Source organism: Mucor velutinosus (genome assembly GCF_035048745.1).
Source record: "Mucor velutinosus strain NIH1002 chromosome Unknown tig00000093, whole genome shotgun sequence".
Lineage (NCBI taxonomy): Eukaryota > Fungi > Mucoromycota > Mucoromycetes > Mucorales > Mucoraceae > Mucor > Mucor velutinosus.
In genome coordinates this window covers 3,386,282-3,411,308 of record NW_027041907.1, presented here as the reverse complement: position 1 = coordinate 3,411,308, position 25,027 = coordinate 3,386,282, and the positions used below count along the sequence as shown (strand labels likewise).

General features: G+C 38.3%; 6 protein-coding genes across 6 annotated transcripts; 2 read left to right on the top strand and 4 right to left on the bottom strand.

Annotated features, from left to right (window-relative positions):
• Nucleotides 1-2,946: 2,946 nt before the first annotated feature.
• On the top strand, nt 2,947-3,978 carry ATC70_002868 (uncharacterized protein; the record flags this gene model as incomplete). The annotated part of the gene is made up of 2 exons (XM_064822238.1): nt 2,947-3,424; nt 3,476-3,978. 2 exons carry the CDS (start codon nt 2,947-2,949, stop codon nt 3,976-3,978), a joined length of 981 nt encoding a protein of 326 aa, XP_064681924.1.
• Nucleotides 3,979-4,518: 540 nt separating this feature from the next.
• On the bottom strand, nt 4,519-5,260 carry ATC70_002867 (uncharacterized protein; the record flags this gene model as incomplete). The annotated part of the gene is made up of 2 exons (XM_064822237.1): nt 4,519-4,691; nt 4,735-5,260. The coding sequence occupies 2 exons, from the start codon at nt 5,258-5,260 to the stop codon at nt 4,519-4,521; spliced, it is 699 nt and encodes a 232-aa protein (XP_064681923.1).
• A 5,619-nt stretch (nt 5,261-10,879) lies between these two features.
• ATC70_002866 (uncharacterized protein) lies at nt 10,880-11,368 on the bottom strand (the record flags this gene model as incomplete). Its single annotated transcript, XM_064822236.1, has 1 exon — nt 10,880-11,368. One exon carries the CDS (start codon nt 11,366-11,368, stop codon nt 10,880-10,882), a length of 489 nt encoding a protein of 162 aa, XP_064681922.1.
• A 4,706-nt stretch (nt 11,369-16,074) lies between these two features.
• On the top strand, nt 16,075-17,106 carry ATC70_002865 (uncharacterized protein; the record flags this gene model as incomplete). The annotated part of the gene is made up of 2 exons (XM_064822235.1): nt 16,075-16,552; nt 16,604-17,106. The coding sequence occupies 2 exons, from the start codon at nt 16,075-16,077 to the stop codon at nt 17,104-17,106; spliced, it is 981 nt and encodes a 326-aa protein (XP_064681921.1).
• A 540-nt stretch (nt 17,107-17,646) lies between these two features.
• Nucleotides 17,647-18,388, bottom strand: ATC70_002864 (uncharacterized protein; the record flags this gene model as incomplete). The annotated part of the gene is made up of 2 exons (XM_064822234.1): nt 17,647-17,819; nt 17,863-18,388. The coding sequence occupies 2 exons, from the start codon at nt 18,386-18,388 to the stop codon at nt 17,647-17,649; spliced, it is 699 nt and encodes a 232-aa protein (XP_064681920.1).
• A 5,619-nt stretch (nt 18,389-24,007) lies between these two features.
• Nucleotides 24,008-24,496, bottom strand: ATC70_002863 (uncharacterized protein; the record flags this gene model as incomplete). The annotated part of the gene is made up of 1 exon (XM_064822233.1): nt 24,008-24,496. The coding sequence occupies one exon, from the start codon at nt 24,494-24,496 to the stop codon at nt 24,008-24,010; it is 489 nt and encodes a 162-aa protein (XP_064681919.1).
• Between the last annotated feature and the right edge of the window lie 531 nt (nt 24,497-25,027).

The window sequence follows — 25,027 nt, the reverse complement described above, 5'->3', positions numbered from 1 at the left end:
AGTTGGTTGTTTAATATCAACTTCATATTATGCCAAAATTTTATTATATCTGATTTATTATGTCTCCAGTAAGAGCCTGCAGGATGTCGCCATCGTCATTGAGCGTAGCGAGATTGCATTAAATTCAACATTTGGTAATATTAGACATAATAGGCTTTACCGCAGCCGAGCAAAGGTGTAAAACCGTAGAGTTCAAGCAGTAAATTCGAGTATATATTTCCGCTTTTATAAGTTTACCAGCAACATTTCGCATCAAAATTTGCATGAATTAGCTTTACCAAAATCAATATGCCTCCTCTTCGAATTAAAAATTGCGCAACCTACAGAACTGCCCTTCCAGTAAGTTGCAGCTAAGAAAGATGTGATTCATGCTGTGTAAATAAAAGCCATAAAGCAAAAATACAGCCAAATTGGACACTTTTGAAGTCTTCATATCTTGACATGTAGACTTTTTTAAGCCTCGGGAATAACACCAGGCAATTGTACATGAATAGTAGTAACTTCCTGACACCCTTGCTCAACTTTTTGGGTCAAAAAAAAACATGGCCAAAAATCGATCAACAACCATGAGGGGTACATCATGACTTTCATCGAAAATCAAACAATCGCATTTTTTACCTTAAAAATGAAGACTTTTACTATGGCATACGAGCTTTTCAGCACTTCGGGTGGTTTCCTGACCTACGCTTCGCTTCGGTGGAAACCAACCTACGTTCAAACGGCTCGCGCTGCCGCGGGCCTTTGGCTAATATCCCAAAATTAATATAGCTAAAATGTTAGAAGAGGAACCCTGATTGTTGATTGATATATAATCACTAATCGTATGAGTGTTTATGCTTCGGATGGTTCTCACCGAAGCGTAGCGAAGGTAGAGAACCAACCTGCGCAGCGGCAGCTTGTGCTACTGATTGCTCTTGCGTATTTTATCAAAATTCTGCTACTTTCATTTTGACCCTCCACTTACACATAGTAACCCTTCATATTATCTGTGGATCTGATTCTTATGTGATATTCTACATCCATATACACGTAGTTACTTCATATACGGGCAAGCAGCATACTGGTATTCCCACTTTTTAGTCCTTAGTGTCCCTAATACAGCAAAATATGAGTGCATTTGAGCTGCATTTTCTTGCGTTTAAGGCCGTTTTAGATTATCAGAATAACACCAAACAATTGCTCTCATCAGGTAGTTACTTTCTGACACCTTTGCTCAACTTTTTGGGGATCAAAAAAACATGGTCAAAAATCGACCAAAAAGCATGAGATACCCCTCATGGTTTTCATCGAAAATCAAACGATCGCGTTTTACACCTTTATAATGAACACTTTTACTATGGTATATCCTGAATCAAAATGTTTCTATCGATCCAAAACAACCTCTGAAATCATCTTTGTGGGACTTTGATATGTAAAATTTCGACTTTTTGGCCAGAAACCTCTTTTCATATTTTTACAAATCATTCAATACGTTTATTCAAAACATATATATAACTTGGTACCATTGGAAGCGCCTTGAAAAGTACTACAGGAAAGCTTAAGGAAGCATGGGATAATCATCATATTTCACTTAGTCGAATCTGCAAAAATAGTTCAATCGAGTTCGAAATTATCAAGATTTGTCCAATCTGGAACAGACTGTAAGTCTGGGTTTTAATTAATTCTGGCTTGTGCGGCCAGCTGGAGAACTCAATGCCCTTTTCATAAGGCAATACAGTACTAAATGCCCTTGAAGCGTATGGAAAATAGGTGGCAGGTCATAGCACTATTGTTTATAATAATACTTTATTGCCTTCTATATCGTTCATAGTGATATTCTTTTGCATTCTATATTTAATAATGTTAGTCTGGACATTGACGATGCAAGGGTTGCGTAAAATGTCTGCAGTAAGTACTTCAATCTCTGAAGCTCCGAGCCGTCGTTCAAGGAAAAGGTTGGCAGCATTGACCAAAGGAAAAATGGTAAAAATAACAACAGTTGATTTTGCTGAATGATTGTAAAATCATTATCCACATATGAGCCAGGCCTGATAGATGCCTTGAAACTCAGGTTCCATATTAGGGTTGTAAAGTGTCTAAGGACTGAACATTTATTATGTTATGATATTAATTCAAAGTGTTTCTCTCCATACAAAGCTACTTCAGAAACCACTTTATGAGGTCTTTGTATGCAAAATTTCGACATTTTGGCCAAAAACCTTATTTCGTGTTTGCTGTAATTGCTCATTAAGTTGAGTCAGAACAAGTATTTTACTTGGTGTCATTGGAAGCGCCTTGAAAAGTACTGCAAGAGTATATTAGGAAGCATCGTATGATTATTACAATTTATATAGTTGAATATCTCAAAACAAATTAAGGAAGTCAATCTTGAACAGAAAAAATAAACTGAGTTTGAATCAATTTTGGTGGTGGCGGTATTGCCGCTGGCTGACCTAGGTGTCTTTTTGTTGATCACAATGACGATTGTGATGCTGATTAAATGGGGGTCTTGAATTTGAAAGAATTATCGATGCTGTGCCAGAAGGGCTACAACTGTCTATAAAGATTAAGGTATTCTTTATGGGTAGATATGTCTGTGTTGTGCAACAACATGGACAAGCTATGATATTTGAAGTGCATCTCAGCTATCTAAATACTGAGGTTCACCAGATGTGATAAGCGTTGTACGAGATAAATTGCTAATTTGGCATTCAGAACTTAGTATAATTACTGTAGGCTAAAGTGAGAAGTGGCAAAAATGTTAGTTGGATAATTCTAGAGAATATAAAATGGTTGATATCTTTACTTCCGATAAACGTATCGGAGAGATCTAAAAAAAAACTACCCGCGGTATGCTCAGAATATTTAATACCTGAGGAGCATTCTAAAAGTATTAAAAAAAAGCTAATTTCTTCATATTTTTTTCTTTATTTCTTTGCTTTCTTATTTTTTTTCAAAACTTTCATTATGCCTGCTCGTTTAACACAAGATTTGCGCAACACTCTCCAATCTTTGCTCCAACGTGGTCTGTCGTTCTCAAAGATAAGATATTTGTATCCAGGAGTGGGTAACTCTACTCTTACAAGGCTCAGAAAACTATATTGCCCTGACCCAGCTAGACCTCTTGGCGGAAGACCGAAAAAACTTGGTACTAAAACTATGTCCCTAATGTCAAGAGAACTTCGATCAGGTACTTTAGATAGTCCCGGAGCAGCGCAAGAAAGTTTAAGATTGATGGGTCAAGATATGTCAATTGGTGGCATCCGCAAGTCATTGAAAAGAAATGGTCTTAAATCTCGAATAAAAGCAAAGATAAATTTTGTTAGCAAGGTAAACAAGCGGCTTCGATTGGCGTGGGCTAAAAAGCATAGGCATCTTACTACTGCTGATTGGCGTCGTTGGGTGTCTTCGGATGAAACAAGAATAAACCTTTGGGGCTCAGATGGTAATTCTTTTTACTGGACGAATGGTGGCTGAATCATGCAGTCGTATCAAGTCAAGTCTCAGGTGCAGAGAAATGACGGTGGGGTCATGTTCTGGAGTTGCATAACAGCGGAGGGGCCTGGTTATGGTACTACCATTATTGAAGACGCAATAAACTCGGGCTTGTTTGTCGATATTTCGAAGACATCATTGAACGACACTCTTGAGCACTTTGGGAAGACACCATCTGATGTGCGAATTCAACAAGACATAGCAACACCGCATACATCGGGCATTACTAAACAATGGTTCACCGACAATGGGTTTAACCTAGACAAAATTATGGATTGGCCACCCCAAAGTCCCAATCTTAATCCCATTGAACATGTCTGGCATCTCCTAAAGCTTCGTCTTAATAAGTATCCCAGTAGGCCCTCTACAAAAGAAGAATTAGTGCGGCGTATTAACATTCAGTGGTACAAAATAACAGAAAAAGAGTGCCAGAAATATATTGATAGTATGCCTGCCCGAATCAAGGCTGTCATCAAGAGCAAAGGTGGTTCAACTCACTATTAAAGATTTTATAATAAAATGTACATTTTTCTATATTTATTTTTAACCAATAAAATCATTGGATTTTAGTTTTTAAAAAAGTTATAGTTATGTATAGATAGCACTACTTTCTCTCATTCAAAGGATATATATTTCGACTTTGTATACAAAGAAATGACCAAAAACTTGTGCAAAAAGACAAAATTTTAAACGAACGGGACAGTTTTTCCCCCTACAGTATGTTTACAAGTCCAGTCAACTGTGAGTACACGAGTGCCTCAGGAACTACAATACATTCAATCTCCCTGATGTCAAGATATCGAGTTCTACCTACACTACATGAAACATATCGACTTAGGCGGCCTCTCAACAAGCTATACCAACAATCCATAAGGCCCCAGTGGCCTGCTATTTATATACAATCTCAACGTAGTAGTCATTTACCAAGGATCTAATATATCTAAGCTAATTAGATGCCCTGTAATAAAAAAGCTCTTTGCTTTCGTTTTAGTTACAGCTGACAACTGATTATTATCATCGACTATTATTACGAGTTCATCACTATCAACGAAGAGGTTCGTGATACGTGACAAACGCTTCAGGGAAACCAAATTTCAGCAACACTTGTGGGAGATACTTGGGATGAACGCTTTCAAAAGCCTTGTCGTTATCAAGCATGATGACGGCATAGGCTGCAAAGTTAGAGGGATTCCGCCAGCTGGCAGAATAAGCATTATCTAGAAGCGCTTAGGGACATGCCATGGTCATCACTATAACGACCTGGCAGGAAACCACATTGGTAGGGGGTGATAATCTTGTTAGCAACTTGGACAGCTCGAGAGTTCATTATTCGGGTAAAAACGTTGCAGTCAGCTGCAATACGTGCGATGGGCCGATAGTTGGCGAGGTCACTCTTGGCACCTTTCTTGTGTAGAATGACGGTACACGAGACCTGCCAAGGTGTTGGGAACTTTGCCAAATGGATAGCTTCATTGAATACCTGGTGGATAATGTCCCGACAGCTTGGATGGGACACAAGGAGGTAACGTATCTCATAGCCAATGCCTTCTAGATCTGGGCTACTCTCTTTGGGTGTTGGACGGGCGTCATCCAAGATATCATCATAATCTATTGACTCCATAATCTGTGCAGTATTTTCGGATGATAAAGTGCGATTGATATGTCCCAACATGGCGTTCAGGCAATTCATGTCAATCGGCTTCTCCATGTACAAATCCTGATAAAAGGCCTCAACATCATTGAGTTTGCTTTCCGTGTCCAGACAAGAATTTTCAAGGATTTTCATGAGGTATGCCCCCCATAGTTTGGGGCCAATTCTAGGTGATGAAATTTCGGCTCCCAAAAATTGAGTAAAGCTGTTAAAAAATGACTCATGGTTGAGAGCAACTATTTGGTGCTATTCCAATGGCTTACAACAATTTCTGACGCCAGAGCTTGGGCCTCAAATTCATCCAAGTGTTACTGTATATCTCAAATTCCTGAATGATGGGGCGATGGAAGAATGCTGGCTGTTTTACGCGCATCAGCGAATCACATTGCAATAGAAGTAAAGCCCTATAAAAGAGTAAAATAAGCTGTTAAAGGCGAGTATGATAGGGGGTTTTAGTGATGAAAACAAGTTCCATGGTGACCTTTCTAAATGTACGCAAGAAATGCCACTTTTTGGATGTATGAATGCATAGATGTAAAAAATGCATTCTCAATCATTTTATAAGATGGGAGTAACCAAGCATCAGTGCATTGGTGTTCAATCTGAATTGCTCTAATGCTCACTTTACTTTTGTCATTGAATGTACATATACCCCATTCAGCATGGGATCAATCATCATCCTAGGAAAAAAATACGATTGTTGTTTCGTCGGTAAAGTTGGAGCGTTGGATCATAGTATCCTCCTGAGTTCTGTTGGTCGAAATCTATCGTGCACTGACAGCAACACACTAATTACCAATTCAATTAAAACGGACATATTCAGTATGATTACTGTCTATACATGTCGTCTGTTGGTATCCGCATTGCTTTATTAAAAGACATAGCGAATCTATTGAAGCAAAAATTGTAATGCTTAGTTCTATTTGCTTATTCAAGGAGAATAGAACAGATCAAACGAAATCATCATCTGCCTACTACTGCGAGACGGTGAAGTTCAAGAATAGATGGGCATCATACCTAGGTGATGATGTGATATTAGTTCCCAATGAGTCAAGTATGGAAGATTTTTATCTTCTAGCAGCATATGGAATTCCTATGTCTCTTCTTATATCCGTCAAGCTCATGAAAAAAACGATTGACTAAGAGGTCCATCGGTGATGCTCATAGTTTAGTTTTCAATAATGAGGGGGTCTTTATTGTCATCTTTTCTGATACATCTTGCAGCAGTTTGATTTTACGCACTCGCAATCCAGCAGTAGCTAAAATATCTAGCCCTAGTTTTCTGACCATCCGTTTTTTGATTTAAATTTATATGCTTACAACGGGCAGTATGTCATTGATATTTTACATTAGAAGCTTTTAAAGAAACAGCTGCTCAATGTTACGGCGGTACCAATTGTCTTTCCAGAAAACAATCAAAGTATAATACGTAGGGTTCTTTCTTTGGGTTTGTGTATCTTCTCAATTAACTATACTTCTGCAACACCTTCCAGTATTTTGTATCGCTCAATAAATAACATGATGGAAACAGGAGCTCACCTCAACATGAATCACCTTTTCATTATTTTTAATTAAATTTTAGACAACGCAAATAGACATTAATAAGAGGAGCTGGTAAATAATACAAGTTGAATTTATTAAATAACAAAAAAGAACTATTCTGGCAGTATCATTTAGCTTCATGTAGTAGAAAATACTAATACATTACTGACGGTGTTCACCCACGAGAAGGGAGATACTAGTTGAACCCAAAAGGAAATCTGAAATGAACATGCAAAGTCAAAAAGATGACAAAGACGCACAAATCAGTTGGTGAACCTTGCTTGATGAGATTGAAGCTCAAGTGGAGATGCTAATAGCTACAAAGCTACTCGCCCTAGAACTCGAACGGTACCGACTAGGATGCACCGCTAGCACTATTACCTTCATAATAGACTATCGTTACCAGCACCATTCACCTTTGCTAGTTTTGACTAGGTCTACCACCGCTGGTTTCAGTAAGAAGAGACTTGGAAAGTTAAAGATCGTCATTGCTAAAAGAAAAAAAAAATATAAAAAATAAAATTGACTGTAAAGGGTGTGTATATGTTGGAAAAAAAAAAAAAAAAGAGGAAACGTGAGAGAGAAAAAAAAGGGGGTAGCGTGACAGTGGCCGCGTCTCAAAATCTACCAAGCAAGGAAAAATAGACCGAGGATAGGGTTGCCATAGACTACCATGAATAAACTACCTGATATACCAGACTTTTGAATACATTGGTGCCGTTAGGCTTCTCGAGTAAGTTTAAAGACAGTCGAACATTAAGCATAAGCACAGTCTACCATTTCAAATACAAGCGAAATAGTGTAAGCTTGGTATGTTTTCTGACTTGAAAGCATACAAAAGAAGGCTTTTCGCTTGGATGAAAAGCCACAGACCAACCAGACACCAGGCAGAAAAGATCCTTGAATCACCAGTTAGTTGACACATCGCAAGGTAGCTGCACACTGTATACTGACCATATTATACTTGTATTCTTGTCAGGAACTTGGACTTGGAACTTGGACTTGAAACTTGGAACTTGATACTTGACTTGATTGAGATGGTTTGTTATTGAAGAATAATTGTTTTAAGGTAAGAAAGGATATAGAAGATAATTTACAATTGGAAACGGATGAAGTGGAAAGGGGCATGATATTTATACTTGACAAAAGGTGCGGACATAAGCGCCGAGACATGAGTGATTATTACGAGGACGTGGGTAATGATTTGTAATCAGGACTACGCGGACATACGTAATGATTTGTAATCATTATTATTATTACTAATCGTGGTTAAAAAGCATAACTCATGATTGTGTGATTCTTGGCATTGCCAAATACTTGACGATAATAGGTACTTGGCATGCATAAGGTTATATATAGTGCTGAATACTTCCCACGAAATAACGACTACTAAACTAATGAGCGACGAGCTAGAACTAAGCCAAAACCACGCTGTTTATATCAGCCTCTGCATTCTGTTATTTTAGTGTATCACCATCTTCAACTTGGAATATATTGCTCAGCAGCAGCATATGATGAGCATTTGTTTAACCTATCAAATCCAAAGTAGCATGCGTGAGTCTTTCATTGCAACTTGCCTGCCAGCCTTCTCTTCAAATGAACATTTGTTATTTTGAGTAGTAGAGATTATTATATAGGTACTAATCAAACCTCTCTAGTAGCCGAACGATCTCGCTACTCTCGATGATGGCGTCGCCCTGTGGGCTTTCGCCGAAGATCATAACCATTCAATCAATAATATAAAAAAGTTATATCAGAGTTGGGAGAGGGGATTTTCCTCGAAACCCATCTTTGCTTATACAATGATATATAACGAAAGCTATTATTAGGACGATGTGAAAAAGAGCTCAAGTTTCATGCAGCATTTGTACACTACATTATCGTCAACATCTTTAATCTATTTTCCTGTTTGAATGTACGCCAACTACTAGATATTAACAACATGTGACACCCACATCAGCGCATACACCAGCAACATAATCTACATCGATAGTTTTCTTGATTACTCGTTCAACAAGTTTGTAGACTCTCCACCCTAACATCACAACGTCGATCCTTTTCCTACCTTTTCTCTGCTCAAGAAGCGATATTTTACGGCTCCATCAGAAAAGACGAAATATAACAAGAAGGTTGCAACGCAGTTGCAGCAACTCCCATTACCTTCCTTCGTTCTTGCCCTAAAACTACCTGTCCATCTTTGTCTGATATACTGGAAGGCCTCCAAGACTTTCTAGTCCCTCAATTTGAGAGGCTGAAACAGAATATCGTTTTTCTCATCCACTGTCGACTCACGTGTACAAAACATGAAAGACAAGCTCAATTCCACTAATATTAATCAACAAATATCACAAGACCAAGTTACTGATGTTATCAAACGCCTGGAACGTCCGGAATCAAATCAGCATGAAATGTTACGCAACGCCTATTAGCCCACAAGCCCCAATCCAATAACAAGCATACAAGATTAGGAATTCCCATCTTTGCAGTCCGAATATGCCAACTCCACCCTATCACCGAATGCACCCGCACCAGGTACCCAGATGACGGCCATTTGTAAAGGCGACTTGCGATTGTTTACACCAGTCTCAGAAAACCAAGAATTTCAGTACATCTGCCTTCGAAAACCATTCTAGGAAAATTGCTCAAAACTTTGCAAAGCTAAATTCAATTCAGGTTCTATTATTAACATCCATTACCCAGCCAGTAAGATAGTGGCATTATTAGCTCACAATGATTTTATCCCAAAAGCTCTAGAATTCCCAAGAGTCGAATACCTGTACCTATCACAAATCTCAACCCGCTTGATCCCGTCAATTTACTTGACCCCACATCCAAGGATACACCTTTAGATGAGCAAAATCAGCCCATGCAAGAAATATTCAATCAGCAAGTTTACAAGACATTACAATTTTTACGTCCTCCTACAGTGAACCAGGCCAAGATCATGTTCCTAAATTTTTAATCATTGTCACTATGGATACTGGAAAACTATGTACTTAAAAAGTAGACATGCCAATTTCATTTTTTCAAATATAATTCTAAAGAATTGAGAGCTGGACAACGGTGACAATGGGGAGGGGGGGTTGGAAGGTTTACCATAGCTAAGCAACAATAAAAAACCTACGACAGCTAGGCATCTAATTCAACACTTGATAGCATTGATCTGTATGAAGGCCAGATCGCAGCGAAGCGAAGGTGCAAAACCATACTATTCAAGCAGCCAATTCGGTTTCTTATTTCCATTATTATCAAGCTTACCAAAAACAAAGCGCATCAAAATTTGCATGAATTAGCTTTATCAAAATCAATAATACGCCTCATATTTGTTTAGGATATAGATCATCTCTGAGAGGCAAATGTATTAGGCGTTGTATATTACATAAGAGGATCTGAGAATGAGCTGAGATGCATAGTAGAAGCGAGAGGTCTTTATTCAAGCAGCACGAAGGAACATGAGTGGTGCCATCAAATGGCTAATCTATATCCTGGTTCCTGGAGAGTGGTAGCCTATGACCTTTCGTCCCTGGAAGTGGGTTTCAATTCCGACAAATGTTCTTCCGTCAAAGCTATTAGGAAGAACATTCTATCCTGGATCCTCTTTGTTGTTTATCCTTGACTGGTGGTTCATGAGTTCTGATGCAGCACATCCTCGTTAACTGGTTCAAGGCTTATACAATTATACCGCATTCAAGGTCAAGGTCCTATTGCTGCGGCACTGTCAAATAATAACTATAAATACCTTTGATATCTACACTAGTTTTGATCCCTATTCAATCTTGGAATAACATAATAAATATATTCAGTTCTAATTGTATATACTCTATATTTCGTTATTCTAAACACTATTATATTTAGAAGTTGCACAGGCTGCAGAACTGCCCTTCCAGAAGACTTCAGCTATCAAAGATGTGATTCATGCCGTGTAAAAAAAGCCATAAAGCAAAACATAACCAAATTTGACAGCTTTCAAGCCTTTATATCTTGACATGTAGGCTTTTCTGAGCTGTCAGAATGACACCAAACAACTGTACTTGAGTATTAGTAACTTCCTGTCACTTTTTCTCAACTTTTTGAGGACCCAAACAACATAGCCGAAAATCGATAAAAAACCATGAGGTACTTTTTTTTCAAAAAAAAATTGTTTTTATTGATTGCTCCGTGTAAGTAGGTCCCTAAGGCATTACCAAGAGGCGGGCGCAATTGGTATGATGTTCAATTATATTTAGGATAAAACGATAGATGACAGTTGTGATTAGAGAATTGCAATTGTTTGTAAATTTCAGTTTGGGAATGTAGTTGAAGGAGCTCGTCCTTGATCTGCTGGACCACATCGATCCATGTAAATGGAGTCGAGTGAAAGATCATACGAACTTGAGCTCGCCAAATGTTGTCAAGTGTTACCAGTACGACCATGTCAGCAGTCGTGTACGATTTGGAGACATACTTGATGTTTTCAAACTCAAGAGAGGAACAGGCTTGGATAATATTACCAATCAAAACGGTTGGCCACAAGAATTCAAAGATGATAGCTTTCCAGATGGATACCTTACTGGAACAGAGGAAAAGCAAGTGTACAGCATTTTCTTCGTTACCACAGATCGGGCAGAGAGGTAATTCAGCTATCTCAACGTAATGTAGCAGGCGTTTGGTAGGGATGGTGTGTGTGAGGAAGCGATAGATGACATTACGGTGGATACCCATGAGGTACCCCTCATGGTTTTCATTGAAATTTAAACAAAGGCGTTTTTCACCTCGAAAATGAAGACTTTTACTATGGTAAGTACTAAATCAAAATGTTTCTTTGAATCCAAAGCAACTTCTGAAATCACTTTAATGAGGTCTTTATATGCTTAATTTTGACATTTTGGCCAAAAACCTTATTTCGGGTTTTCTGTAATTGCTCATTAAGTTGAGTCAAAACATGTATTTTACTTGGTGTCATTGGCAGCGTCTTGAAAAGTACTGCAAGAGTGTATTAGGGAATAATGTATGATTATCACAATTTATATAGGCGAACATCACAAAATAGATTAAGGAAATCGAAAAATATAATTTTTCTTTTAGGGCATATAAATGCTTTATTTAAAGTCCTTTAAACGTCACCTAAACAAAGGGAGAGGGGAAAAAGACTGGATATATGAATATACAGGGTGTCGATTTAGAGAAGCTAATCTAGGTCTTCCTGGGAATGTAAGGTTGTGAGAGATGTTTGAAGATAAAGGAGAATAGAAGGTAGAAAGGGGGTGTCGTTAAAGTAGTGCTGATAGTGGTAATACCATACAGTCTGCAGCATACAAGCAAAAAAGACCTGGTGGACTGAAAGGTCTGGGTATACTGGATGATGTTGTCGAGATGGGTGGTGTTCTAAAAGCAAGATTTTTCTGAAATTGGAATAGGTATTCTGTGCGACGGAGGATGGCATATACATGTTGAAGGCGGCGGACCAAAAGGAGCGTTTGGCAGGACAAGCAAAGAAAAATTGCTCTGTAGTCTCCATGGATGAATTGCATATAGAGCAGATGGGGTCAGGAGGAGTTTTGAGGCGACTCTGTAGCAGTTCTCTAGTAGCGATCTTGTTATGAAGCACGCGGTACCATGTGTTTCTTGCATTCAAGGGAAGGCGTAAGGATCAAAGCATTTGCCATTTGAAAGGTGCCAGAATTTTTGGTGGAGTCTTCGAGGGAGGTGAGGGAGGAAGGGCTTTGAAGCCCTTGGTAGATAGAGGAGCTATCTGGAAAAATACAAAATTTGCCTAATCTTGAACAGAAAGAATAAATTGAGCTTGAATCATTTTTGGAGGCGGAATTGCCGCTGGCTAACCTACCACAAATGCCTATCTTTTGGTGGCAATAATGTTGATTGCGATGCTGACTAAATGGGATCATGGAATTAAAAGAATAATTGCTTGGCCTAAATACTTCTTTTGGAGAGCTTTTTCTTATGACGGTGTCTTTTGCAATGACAGTATCTCAAAAAAGTTGCAGTAGATGTTACGCAAGTCCTGAATTTACTTAGGACCAGCTTTACGTCGCCATATTATTCAGAGCATCAACAGCAGTGAATGATATGGTAACGCTATCATCTGAAAAAATGGAGATTGTGGTTTACAAATGCTGCATAAACCTTGAATTTTTTTTCACAGCGTCTCAATAATAGGCTTCGGTTGGTATCAGTGTAAGTAAACAGGGCGCTGAGGGTGATACTTCCTTTCCTCCTCCTCCAGGCTCTTTTTTTTTGTATTAAGATGTATCGTTATTACTTTCTCCAGACTCTGATATAACCTTTCTTTTACTAATAGTTGGTTGTTTAATATCAACTTCATATTATGCCAAAATTTTATTATATCTGATTTATTATGTCTCCAGTAAGAGCCTGCAGGATGTCGCCATCGTCATTGAGCGTAGCGAGATTGCATTAAATTCAACATTTGGTAATATTAGACATAATAGGCTTTACCGCAGCCGAGCAAAGGTGTAAAACCGTAGAGTTCAAGCAGTAAATTCGAGTATATATTTCCGCTTTTATAAGTTTACCAGCAACATTTCGCATCAAAATTTGCATGAATTAGCTTTACCAAAATCAATATGCCTCCTCTTCGAATTAAAAATTGCGCAACCTACAGAACTGCCCTTCCAGTAAGTTGCAGCTAAGAAAGATGTGATTCATGCTGTGTAAATAAAAGCCATAAAGCAAAAATACAGCCAAATTGGACACTTTTGAAGTCTTCATATCTTGACATGTAGACTTTTTTAAGCCTCGGGAATAACACCAGGCAATTGTACATGAATAGTAGTAACTTCCTGACACCCTTGCTCAACTTTTTGGGTCAAAAAAAAACATGGCCAAAAATCGATCAACAACCATGAGGGGTACATCATGACTTTCATCGAAAATCAAACAATCGCATTTTTTACCTTAAAAATGAAGACTTTTACTATGGCATACGAGCTTTTCAGCACTTCGGGTGGTTTCCTGACCTACGCTTCGCTTCGGTGGAAACCAACCTACGTTCAAACGGCTCGCGCTGCCGCGGGCCTTTGGCTAATATCCCAAAATTAATATAGCTAAAATGTTAGAAGAGGAACCCTGATTGTTGATTGATATATAATCACTAATCGTATGAGTGTTTATGCTTCGGATGGTTCTCACCGAAGCGTAGCGAAGGTAGAGAACCAACCTGCGCAGCGGCAGCTTGTGCTACTGATTGCTCTTGCGTATTTTATCAAAATTCTGCTACTTTCATTTTGACCCTCCACTTACACATAGTAACCCTTCATATTATCTGTGGATCTGATTCTTATGTGATATTCTACATCCATATACACGTAGTTACTTCATATACGGGCAAGCAGCATACTGGTATTCCCACTTTTTAGTCCTTAGTGTCCCTAATACAGCAAAATATGAGTGCATTTGAGCTGCATTTTCTTGCGTTTAAGGCCGTTTTAGATTATCAGAATAACACCAAACAATTGCTCTCATCAGGTAGTTACTTTCTGACACCTTTGCTCAACTTTTTGGGGATCAAAAAAACATGGTCAAAAATCGACCAAAAAGCATGAGATACCCCTCATGGTTTTCATCGAAAATCAAACGATCGCGTTTTACACCTTTATAATGAACACTTTTACTATGGTATATCCTGAATCAAAATGTTTCTATCGATCCAAAACAACCTCTGAAATCATCTTTGTGGGACTTTGATATGTAAAATTTCGACTTTTTGGCCAGAAACCTCTTTTCATATTTTTACAAATCATTCAATACGTTTATTCAAAACATATATATAACTTGGTACCATTGGAAGCGCCTTGAAAAGTACTACAGGAAAGCTTAAGGAAGCATGGGATAATCATCATATTTCACTTAGTCGAATCTGCAAAAATAGTTCAATCGAGTTCGAAATTATCAAGATTTGTCCAATCTGGAACAGACTGTAAGTCTGGGTTTTAATTAATTCTGGCTTGTGCGGCCAGCTGGAGAACTCAATGCCCTTTTCATAAGGCAATACAGTACTAAATGCCCTTGAAGCGTATGGAAAATAGGTGGCAGGTCATAGCACTATTGTTTATAATAATACTTTATTGCCTTCTATATCGTTCATAGTGATATTCTTTTGCATTCTATATTTAATAATGTTAGTCTGGACATTGACGATGCAAGGGTTGCGTAAAATGTCTGCAGTAAGTACTTCAATCTCTGAAGCTCCGAGCCGTCGTTCAAGGAAAAGGTTGGCAGCATTGACCAAAGGAAAAATGTTAAAATAACAACAGTTGATTTTGCTGAATGATTGTAAAATCATTATCCACATATGAGCCAGGCCTGATAGATGCCTTGAAACTCAGGTTCCATATTAGGGTTGTAAAGTGTCTAAGGACTGAACATTTATTATGTTATGATATTAATTCAAAGTGTTTCTCTCCATACAAAGCTACTTCAGAAACCACTTTATGAGGTCTTTGTATGCAAAATTTCGACATTTTGGCCAAAAACCTTATTTCGTGTTTGCTGTAATTGCTCATTAAGTTGAGTCAGAACAAGTATTTTACTTGGTGTCATTGGAAGCGCCTTGAAAAGTACTGCAAGAGTATATTAGGAAGCATCGTATGATTATTACAATTTATATAGTTGAATATCTCAAAACAAATTAAGGAAGTCAATCTTGAACAGAAAAAATAAACTGAGTTTGAATCAATTTTGGTGGTGGCGGTATTGCCGCTGGCTGACCTAGGTGTCTTTTTGTTGATCACAATGACGATTGTGATGCTGATTAAATGGGGGTCTTGAATTTGAAAGAATTATCGATGCTGTGCCAGAAGGGCTACAACTGTCTATAAAGATTAAGGTATTCTTTATGGGTAGATATGTCTGTGTTGTGCAACAACATGGACAAGCTATGATATTTGAAGTGCATCTCAGCTATCTAAATACTGAGGTTCACCAGATGTGATAAGCGTTGTACGAGATAAATTGCTAATTTGGCATTCAGAACTTAGTATAATTACTGTAGGCGGGAAAACTGCCCCGTTCGTTCAAATAATCTTGACTTTTACCCAGTATATTGCCAAAACTCAGAAAACAAAGCTACCCCATACTGCGTTCAATAGAACAGCTTATAGGGATTACAGCAACATAAAAACCTTATGGCTGGACTATATTTTAATCCCAGTATAACCAGCTAAAGTGAGACGTGGCAAAAATGTTAGTTGGATAATTCTAGAGAATATAAAATGGTTGATATCTTTACTTCCGATAAACGTATCGGAGAGATCTAAAAAAAACTACCCGCGGTATGCTCAGAATATTTAATACCTGAGGAGCATTCTAAAAGTATTAAAAAAAAGCTAATTTCTTCATATTTTTTTCTTTATTTCTTTGCTTTCTTATTTTTTTTCAAAACTTTCATTATGCCTGCTCGTTTAACACAAGATTTGCGCAACACTCTCCAATCTTTGCTCCAACGTGGTCTGTCGTTCTCAAAGATAAGATATTTGTATCCAGGAGTGGGTAACTCTACTCTTACAAGGCTCAGAAAACTATATTGCCCTGACCCAGCTAGACCTCTTGGCGGAAGACCGAAAAAACTTGGTACTAAAACTATGTCCCTAATGTCAAGAGAACTTCGATCAGGTACTTTAGATAGTCCCGGAGCAGCGCAAGAAAGTTTAAGATTGATGGGTCAAGATATGTCAATTGGTGGCATCCGCAAGTCATTGAAAAGAAATGGTCTTAAATCTCGAATAAAAGCAAAGATAAATTTTGTTAGCAAGGTAAACAAGCGGCTTCGATTGGCGTGGGCTAAAAAGCATAGGCATCTTACTACTGCTGATTGGCGTCGTTGGGTGTCTTCGGATGAAACAAGAATAAACCTTTGGGGCTCAGATGGTAATTCTTTTTACTGGACGAATGGTGGCTGAATCATGCAGTCGTATCAAGTCAAGTCTCAGGTGCAGAGAAATGACGGTGGGGTCATGTTCTGGAGTTGCATAACAGCGGAGGGGCCTGGTTATGGTACTACCATTATTGAAGACGCAATAAACTCGGGCTTGTTTGTCGATATTTCGAAGACATCATTGAACGACACTCTTGAGCACTTTGGGAAGACACCATCTGATGTGCGAATTCAACAAGACATAGCAACACCGCATACATCGGGCATTACTAAACAATGGTTCACCGACAATGGGTTTAACCTAGACAAAATTATGGATTGGCCACCCCAAAGTCCCAATCTTAATCCCATTGAACATGTCTGGCATCTCCTAAAGCTTCGTCTTAATAAGTATCCCAGTAGGCCCTCTACAAAAGAAGAATTAGTGCGGCGTATTAACATTCAGTGGTACAAAATAACAGAAAAAGAGTGCCAGAAATATATTGATAGTATGCCTGCCCGAATCAAGGCTGTCATCAAGAGCAAAGGTGGTTCAACTCACTATTAAAGATTTTATAATAAAATGTACATTTTTCTATATTTATTTTTAACCAATAAAATCATTGGATTTTAGTTTTTAAAAAAGTTATAGTTATGTATAGATAGCACTACTTTCTCTCATTCAAAGGATATATATTTCGACTTTGTATACAAAGAAATGACCAAAAACTTGTGCAAAAAGACAAAATTTTAAACGAACGGGACAGTTTTTCCCCCTACAGTATGTTTACAAGTCCAGTCAACTGTGAGTACACGAGTGCCTCAGGAACTACAATACATTCAATCTCCCTGATGTCAAGATATCGAGTTCTACCTACACTACATGAAACATATCGACTTAGGCGGCCTCTCAACAAGCTATACCAACAATCCATAAGGCCCCAGTGGCCTGCTATTTATATACAATCTCAACGTAGTAGTCATTTACCAAGGATCTAATATATCTAAGCTAATTAGATGCCCTGTAATAAAAAAGCTCTTTGCTTTCGTTTTAGTTACAGCTGACAACTGATTATTATCATCGACTATTATTACGAGTTCATCACTATCAACGAAGAGGTTCGTGATACGTGACAAACGCTTCAGGGAAACCAAATTTCAGCAACACTTGTGGGAGATACTTGGGATGAACGCTTTCAAAAGCCTTGTCGTTATCAAGCATGATGACGGCATAGGCTGCAAAGTTAGAGGGATTCCGCCAGCTGGCAGAATAAGCATTATCTAGAAGCGCTTAGGGACATGCCATGGTCATCACTATAACGACCTGGCAGGAAACCACATTGGTAGGGGGTGATAATCTTGTTAGCAACTTGGACAGCTCGAGAGTTCATTATTCGGGTAAAAACGTTGCAGTCAGCTGCAATACGTGCGATGGGCCGATAGTTGGCGAGGTCACTCTTGGCACCTTTCTTGTGTAGAATGACGGTACACGAGACCTGCCAAGGTGTTGGGAACTTTGCCAAATGGATAGCTTCATTGAATACCTGGTGGATAATGTCCCGACAGCTTGGATGGGACACAAGGAGGTAACGTATCTCATAGCCAATGCCTTCTAGATCTGGGCTACTCTCTTTGGGTGTTGGACGGGCGTCATCCAAGATATCATCATAATCTATTGACTCCATAATCTGTGCAGTATTTTCGGATGATAAAGTGCGATTGATATGTCCCAACATGGCGTTCAGGCAATTCATGTCAATCGGCTTCTCCATGTACAAATCCTGATAAAAGGCCTCAACATCATTGAGTTTGCTTTCCGTGTCCAGACAAGAATTTTCAAGGATTTTCATGAGGTATGCCCCCCATAGTTTGGGGCCAATTCTAGGTGATGAAATTTCGGCTCCCAAAAATTGAGTAAAGCTGTTAAAAAATGACTCATGGTTGAGAGCAACTATTTGGTGCTATTCCAATGGCTTACAACAATTTCTGACGCCAGAGCTTGGGCCTCAAATTCATCCAAGTGTTACTGTATATCTCAAATTCCTGAATGATGGGGCGATGGAAGAATGCTGGCTGTTTTACGCGCATCAGCGAATCACATTGCAATAGAAGTAAAGCCCTATAAAAGAGTAAAATAAGCTGTTAAAGGCGAGTATGATAGGGGGTTTTAGTGATGAAAACAAGTTCCATGGTGACCTTTCTAAATGTACGCAAGAAATGCCACTTTTTGGATGTATGAATGCATAGATGTAAAAAATGCATTCTCAATCATTTTATAAGATGGGAGTAACCAAGCATCAGTGCATTGGTGTTCAATCTGAATTGCTCTAATGCTCACTTTACTTTTGTCATTGAATGTACATATACCCCATTCAGCATGGGATCAATCATCATCCTAGGAAAAAAATACGATTGTTGTTTCGTCGGTAAAGTTGGAGCGTTGGATCATAGTATCCTCCTGAGTTCTGTTGGTCGAAATCTATCGTGCACTGACAGCAACACACTAATTACCAATTCAATTAAAACGGACATATTCAGTATGATTACTGTCTATACATGTCGTCTGTTGGTATCCGCATTGCTTTATTAAAAGACATAGCGAATCTATTGAAGCAAAAATTGTAATGCTTAGTTCTATTTGCTTATTCAAGGAGAATAGAACAGATCAAACGAAATCATCATCTGCCTACTACTGCGAGACGGTGAAGTTCAAGAATAGATGGGCATCATACCTAGGTGATGATGTGATATTAGTTCCCAATGAGTCAAGTATGGAAGATTTTTATCTTCTAGCAGCATATGGAATTCCTATGTCTCTTCTTATATCCGTCAAGCTCATGAAAAAAACGATTGACTAAGAGGTCCATCGGTGATGCTCATAGTTTAGTTTTCAATAATGAGGGGGTCTTTATTGTCATCTTTTCTGATACATCTTGCAGCAGTTTGATTTTACGCACTCGCAATCCAGCAGTAGCTAAAATATCTAGCCCTAGTTTTCTGACCATCCGTTTTTTGATTTAAATTTATATGCTTACAACGGGCAGTATGTCATTGATATTTTACATTAGAAGCTTTTAAAGAAACAGCTGCTCAATGTTACGGCGGTACCAATTGTCTTTCCAGAAAACAATCAAAGTATAATACGTAGGGTTCTTTCTTTGGGTTTGTGTATCTTCTCAATTAACTATACTTCTGCAACACCTTCCAGTATTTTGTATCGCTCAATAAATAACATGATGGAAACAGGAGCTCACCTCAACATGAATCACCTTTTCATTATTTTTAATTAAATTTTAGACAACGCAAATAGACATTAATAAGAGGAGCTGGTAAATAATACAAGTTGAATTTATTAAATAACAAAAAAGAACTATTCTGGCAGTATCATTTAGCTTCATGTAGTAGAAAATACTAATACATTACTGACGGTGTTCACCCACGAGAAGGGAGATACTAGTTGAACCCAAAAGGAAATCTGAAATGAACATGCAAAGTCAAAAAGATGACAAAGACGCACAAATCAGTTGGTGAACCTTGCTTGATGAGATTGAAGCTCAAGTGGAGATGCTAATAGCTACAAAGCTACTCGCCCTAGAACTCGAACGGTACCGACTAGGATGCACCGCTAGCACTATTACCTTCATAATAGACTATCGTTACCAGCACCATTCACCTTTGCTAGTTTTGACTAGGTCTACCACCGCTGGTTTCAGTAAGAAGAGACTTGGAAAGTTAAAGATCGTCATTGCTAAAAGAAAAAAAAAATATAAAAAATAAAATTGACTGTAAAGGGTGTGTATATGTTGGAAAAAAAAAAAAAAAAGAGGAAACGTGAGAGAGAAAAAAAAGGGGGTAGCGTGACAGTGGCCGCGTCTCAAAATCTACCAAGCAAGGAAAAATAGACCGAGGATAGGGTTGCCATAGACTACCATGAATAAACTACCTGATATACCAGACTTTTGAATACATTGGTGCCGTTAGGCTTCTCGAGTAAGTTTAAAGACAGTCGAACATTAAGCATAAGCACAGTCTACCATTTCAAATACAAGCGAAATAGTGTAAGCTTGGTATGTTTTCTGACTTGAAAGCATACAAAAGAAGGCTTTTCGCTTGGATGAAAAGCCACAGACCAACCAGACACCAGGCAGAAAAGATCCTTGAATCACCAGTTAGTTGACACATCGCAAGGTAGCTGCACACTGTATACTGACCATATTATACTTGTATTCTTGTCAGGAACTTGGACTTGGAACTTGGACTTGAAACTTGGAACTTGATACTTGACTTGATTGAGATGGTTTGTTATTGAAGAATAATTGTTTTAAGGTAAGAAAGGATATAGAAGATAATTTACAATTGGAAACGGATGAAGTGGAAAGGGGCATGATATTTATACTTGACAAAAGGTGCGGACATAAGCGCCGAGACATGAGTGATTATTACGAGGACGTGGGTAATGATTTGTAATCAGGACTACGCGGACATACGTAATGATTTGTAATCATTATTATTATTACTAATCGTGGTTAAAAAGCATAACTCATGATTGTGTGATTCTTGGCATTGCCAAATACTTGACGATAATAGGTACTTGGCATGCATAAGGTTATATATAGTGCTGAATACTTCCCACGAAATAACGACTACTAAACTAATGAGCGACGAGCTAGAACTAAGCCAAAACCACGCTGTTTATATCAGCCTCTGCATTCTGTTATTTTAGTGTATCACCATCTTCAACTTGGAATATATTGCTCAGCAGCAGCATATGATGAGCATTTGTTTAACCTATCAAATCCAAAGTAGCATGCGTGAGTCTTTCATTGCAACTTGCCTGCCAGCCTTCTCTTCAAATGAACATTTGTTATTTTGAGTAGTAGAGATTATTATATAGGTACTAATCAAACCTCTCTAGTAGCCGAACGATCTCGCTACTCTCGATGATGGCGTCGCCCTGTGGGCTTTCGCCGAAGATCATAACCATTCAATCAATAATATAAAAAAGTTATATCAGAGTTGGGAGAGGGGATTTTCCTCGAAACCCATCTTTGCTTATACAATGATATATAACGAAAGCTATTATTAGGACGATGTGAAAAAGAGCTCAAGTTTCATGCAGCATTTGTACACTACATTATCGTCAACATCTTTAATCTATTTTCCTGTTTGAATGTACGCCAACTACTAGATATTAACAACATGTGACACCCACATCAGCGCATACACCAGCAACATAATCTACATCGATAGTTTTCTTGATTACTCGTTCAACAAGTTTGTAGACTCTCCACCCTAACATCACAACGTCGATCCTTTTCCTACCTTTTCTCTGCTCAAGAAGCGATATTTTACGGCTCCATCAGAAAAGACGAAATATAACAAGAAGGTTGCAACGCAGTTGCAGCAACTCCCATTACCTTCCTTCGTTCTTGCCCTAAAACTACCTGTCCATCTTTGTCTGATATACTGGAAGGCCTCCAAGACTTTCTAGTCCCTCAATTTGAGAGGCTGAAACAGAATATCGTTTTTCTCATCCACTGTCGACTCACGTGTACAAAACATGAAAGACAAGCTCAATTCCACTAATATTAATCAACAAATATCACAAGACCAAGTTACTGATGTTATCAAACGCCTGGAACGTCCGGAATCAAATCAGCATGAAATGTTACACAACGCCTATTAGCCCACAAGCTCCAATCCAATAACAAGCATACAAGATTAGGAATTCCCATCTTTGCAGTCCGAATATGCCAACTCCATCCTATCACCGAATGCACCCGCACCAGGTACCCAGATGACGGCCATTTGCAAAGGCGACTTGCGATTGTTTACACCAGTCTCAGAAAACCAAGAATTTCAGTACATCTGCCTTCGAAAACCATTCTAGGAAAATTGCTCAAAACTTTGCAAAGCTAAATTCAATTCAGGTTCTATTATTAACATCCATTACCCAGCCAGTAAGATAGTGGCATTATTAGCTCACAATGATTTTATCCCAAAAGCTCTAGAATTCCCAAGAGTCGAATACCTGTACCTATCACAAATCTCAGCCCGCCTGATCCCGTCAATTTACTTGACCCCACATCCAAGGATACACCTTTAGATGAGCAAAATCATCCCATGCAAGAAATATTCAATCAGCAAGTTTACAAGATATTACAATTTTTACGTCCTCCTACAGTGAACCAGGCCAAGATCATGTTCCTAAATTTTTAATCATTGTCACTATGGATACTGGAAAACTATGTACTTAAAAAGTAGACAAGCCAATCTCATTTTTTCAAATATAATTCTAAAGAATTGAGAGCTGGACAACGGTGACAATGGGGAGGGGGGGTTGGAAGGTTTACCATAGCTAAGCAACAATAAAAAACCTACGACAGCTAGGCATCTAATTCAACACTTGATAGCATTGATCTGTATGAAGGCCAGATCGCAGCGAAGCGAAGGTGCAAAACCATACTATTCAAGCAGCCAATTCGGTTTCTTATTTCCATTATTATCAAGCTTACCAAAAACAAAGCGCATCAAAATTTGCATGAATTAGCTTTATCAAAATCAATAATACGCCTCATATTTGTTTAGGATATAGATCATCTCTGAGAGGCAAATGTATTAGGCGTTGTATATTACATAAGAGGATCTGAGAATGAGCTGAGATGCATAGTAGAAGCGAGAGGTCTTTATTCAAGCAGCACGAAGGAACATGAGTGGTGCCATCAAATGGCTAATCTATATCCTGGTTCCTGGAGAGTGGTAGCCTATGACCTTTCGTCCCTGGAAGTGGGTTTCAATTCCGACAAATGTTCTTCCGTCAAAGCTATTAGGAAGAACATTCTATCCTGGATCGTCTTTGTTGTTTATCCTTGACTGGTGGTTCATGAGTTCTGATGCAGCACATCCTCGTTAACTGGTTCAAGGCTTATACAATTATACCGCATTCAAGGTCAAGGTCCTATTGCTGCGGCACTGTCAAATAATAACTATAAATACCTTTGATATCTACACTAGTTTTGATCCCTATTCAATCTTGGAATAACATAATAAATATATTCAGTTCTAATTGTATATACTCTATATTTCGTTATTCTAAACACTATTATATTTAGAAGTTGCACAGGCTGCAGAACTGCCCTTCCAGAAGACTTCAGCTATCAAAGATGTGATTCATGCCGTGTAAAAAAAGCCATAAAGCAAAACATAACCAAATTTGACAGCTTTCAAGCCTTTATATCTTGACATGTAGGCTTTTCTGAGCTGTCAGAATGACACCAAACAACTGTACTTGAGTATTAGTAACTTCCTGTCACTTTTTCTCAACTTTTTGAGGACCCAAACAACATAGCCGAAAATCGATAAAAAACCATGAGGTACTTTTTTTTCAAAAAAAAATTGTTTTTATTGATTGCTCCGTGTAAGTAGGTCCCTAAGGCATTACCAAGAGGCGGGCGCAATTGGTATGATGTTCAATTATATTTAGGATAAAACGATAGATGACAGTTGTGATTAGAGAATTGCAATTGTTTGTAAATTTCAGTTTGGGAATGTAGTTGAAGGAGCTCGTCCTTGATCTGCTGGACCACATCGATCCATGTAAATGGAGTCGAGTGAAAGATCATACGAACTTGAGCTCGCCAAATGTTGTCAAGTGTTACCAGTACGACCATGTCAGCAGTCGTGTACGATTTGGAGACATACTTGATGTTTTCAAACTCAAGAGAGGAACAGGCTTGGATAATATTACCAATCAAAACGGTTGGCCACAAGAATTCAAAGATGATAGCTTTCCAGATGGATACCTTACTGGAACAGAGGAAAAGCAAGTGTACAGCATTTTCTTCGTTACCACAGATCGGGCAGAGAGGTAATTCAGCTATCTCAACGTAATGTAGCAGGCGTTTGGTAGGGATGGTGTGTGTGAGGAAGCGATAGATGACATTACGGTGGATACCCATGAGGTACCCCTCATGGTTTTCATTGAAATTTAAACAAAGGCGTTTTTCACCTCGAAAATGAAGACTTTTACTATGGTAAGTACTAAATCAAAATGTTTCTTTGAATCCAAAGCAACTTCTGAAATCACTTTAATGAGGTCTTTATATGCTTAATTTTGACATTTTGGCCAAAAACCTTATTTCGGGTTTTCTGTAATTGCTCATTAAGTTGAGTCAAAACAAGTGTTTTACTTGGTGTCATTGGCAGCATCTTGAAAAGTACTGCAAGAGTGTATTAGGGAACATTGTATGATTATCACAATCTATATAGGCGAACATCGCAAAATAGATTAAGCAAATCGAAAAATATAATTTTTTCTTTTAGGGCATATAAATGCTTTATTTATAGTCCTTTAAACGTCACCTAAATTAAGGGAGAGGGGAAAAAGACTGGATATGTGAATATACATGGTGTCGATTTAGAGACGCTGATCTAGGTTTTCCTGGGAATGTAAGGTTGTGAGAGATATTTGAAGATAAAGGAGAATAGAA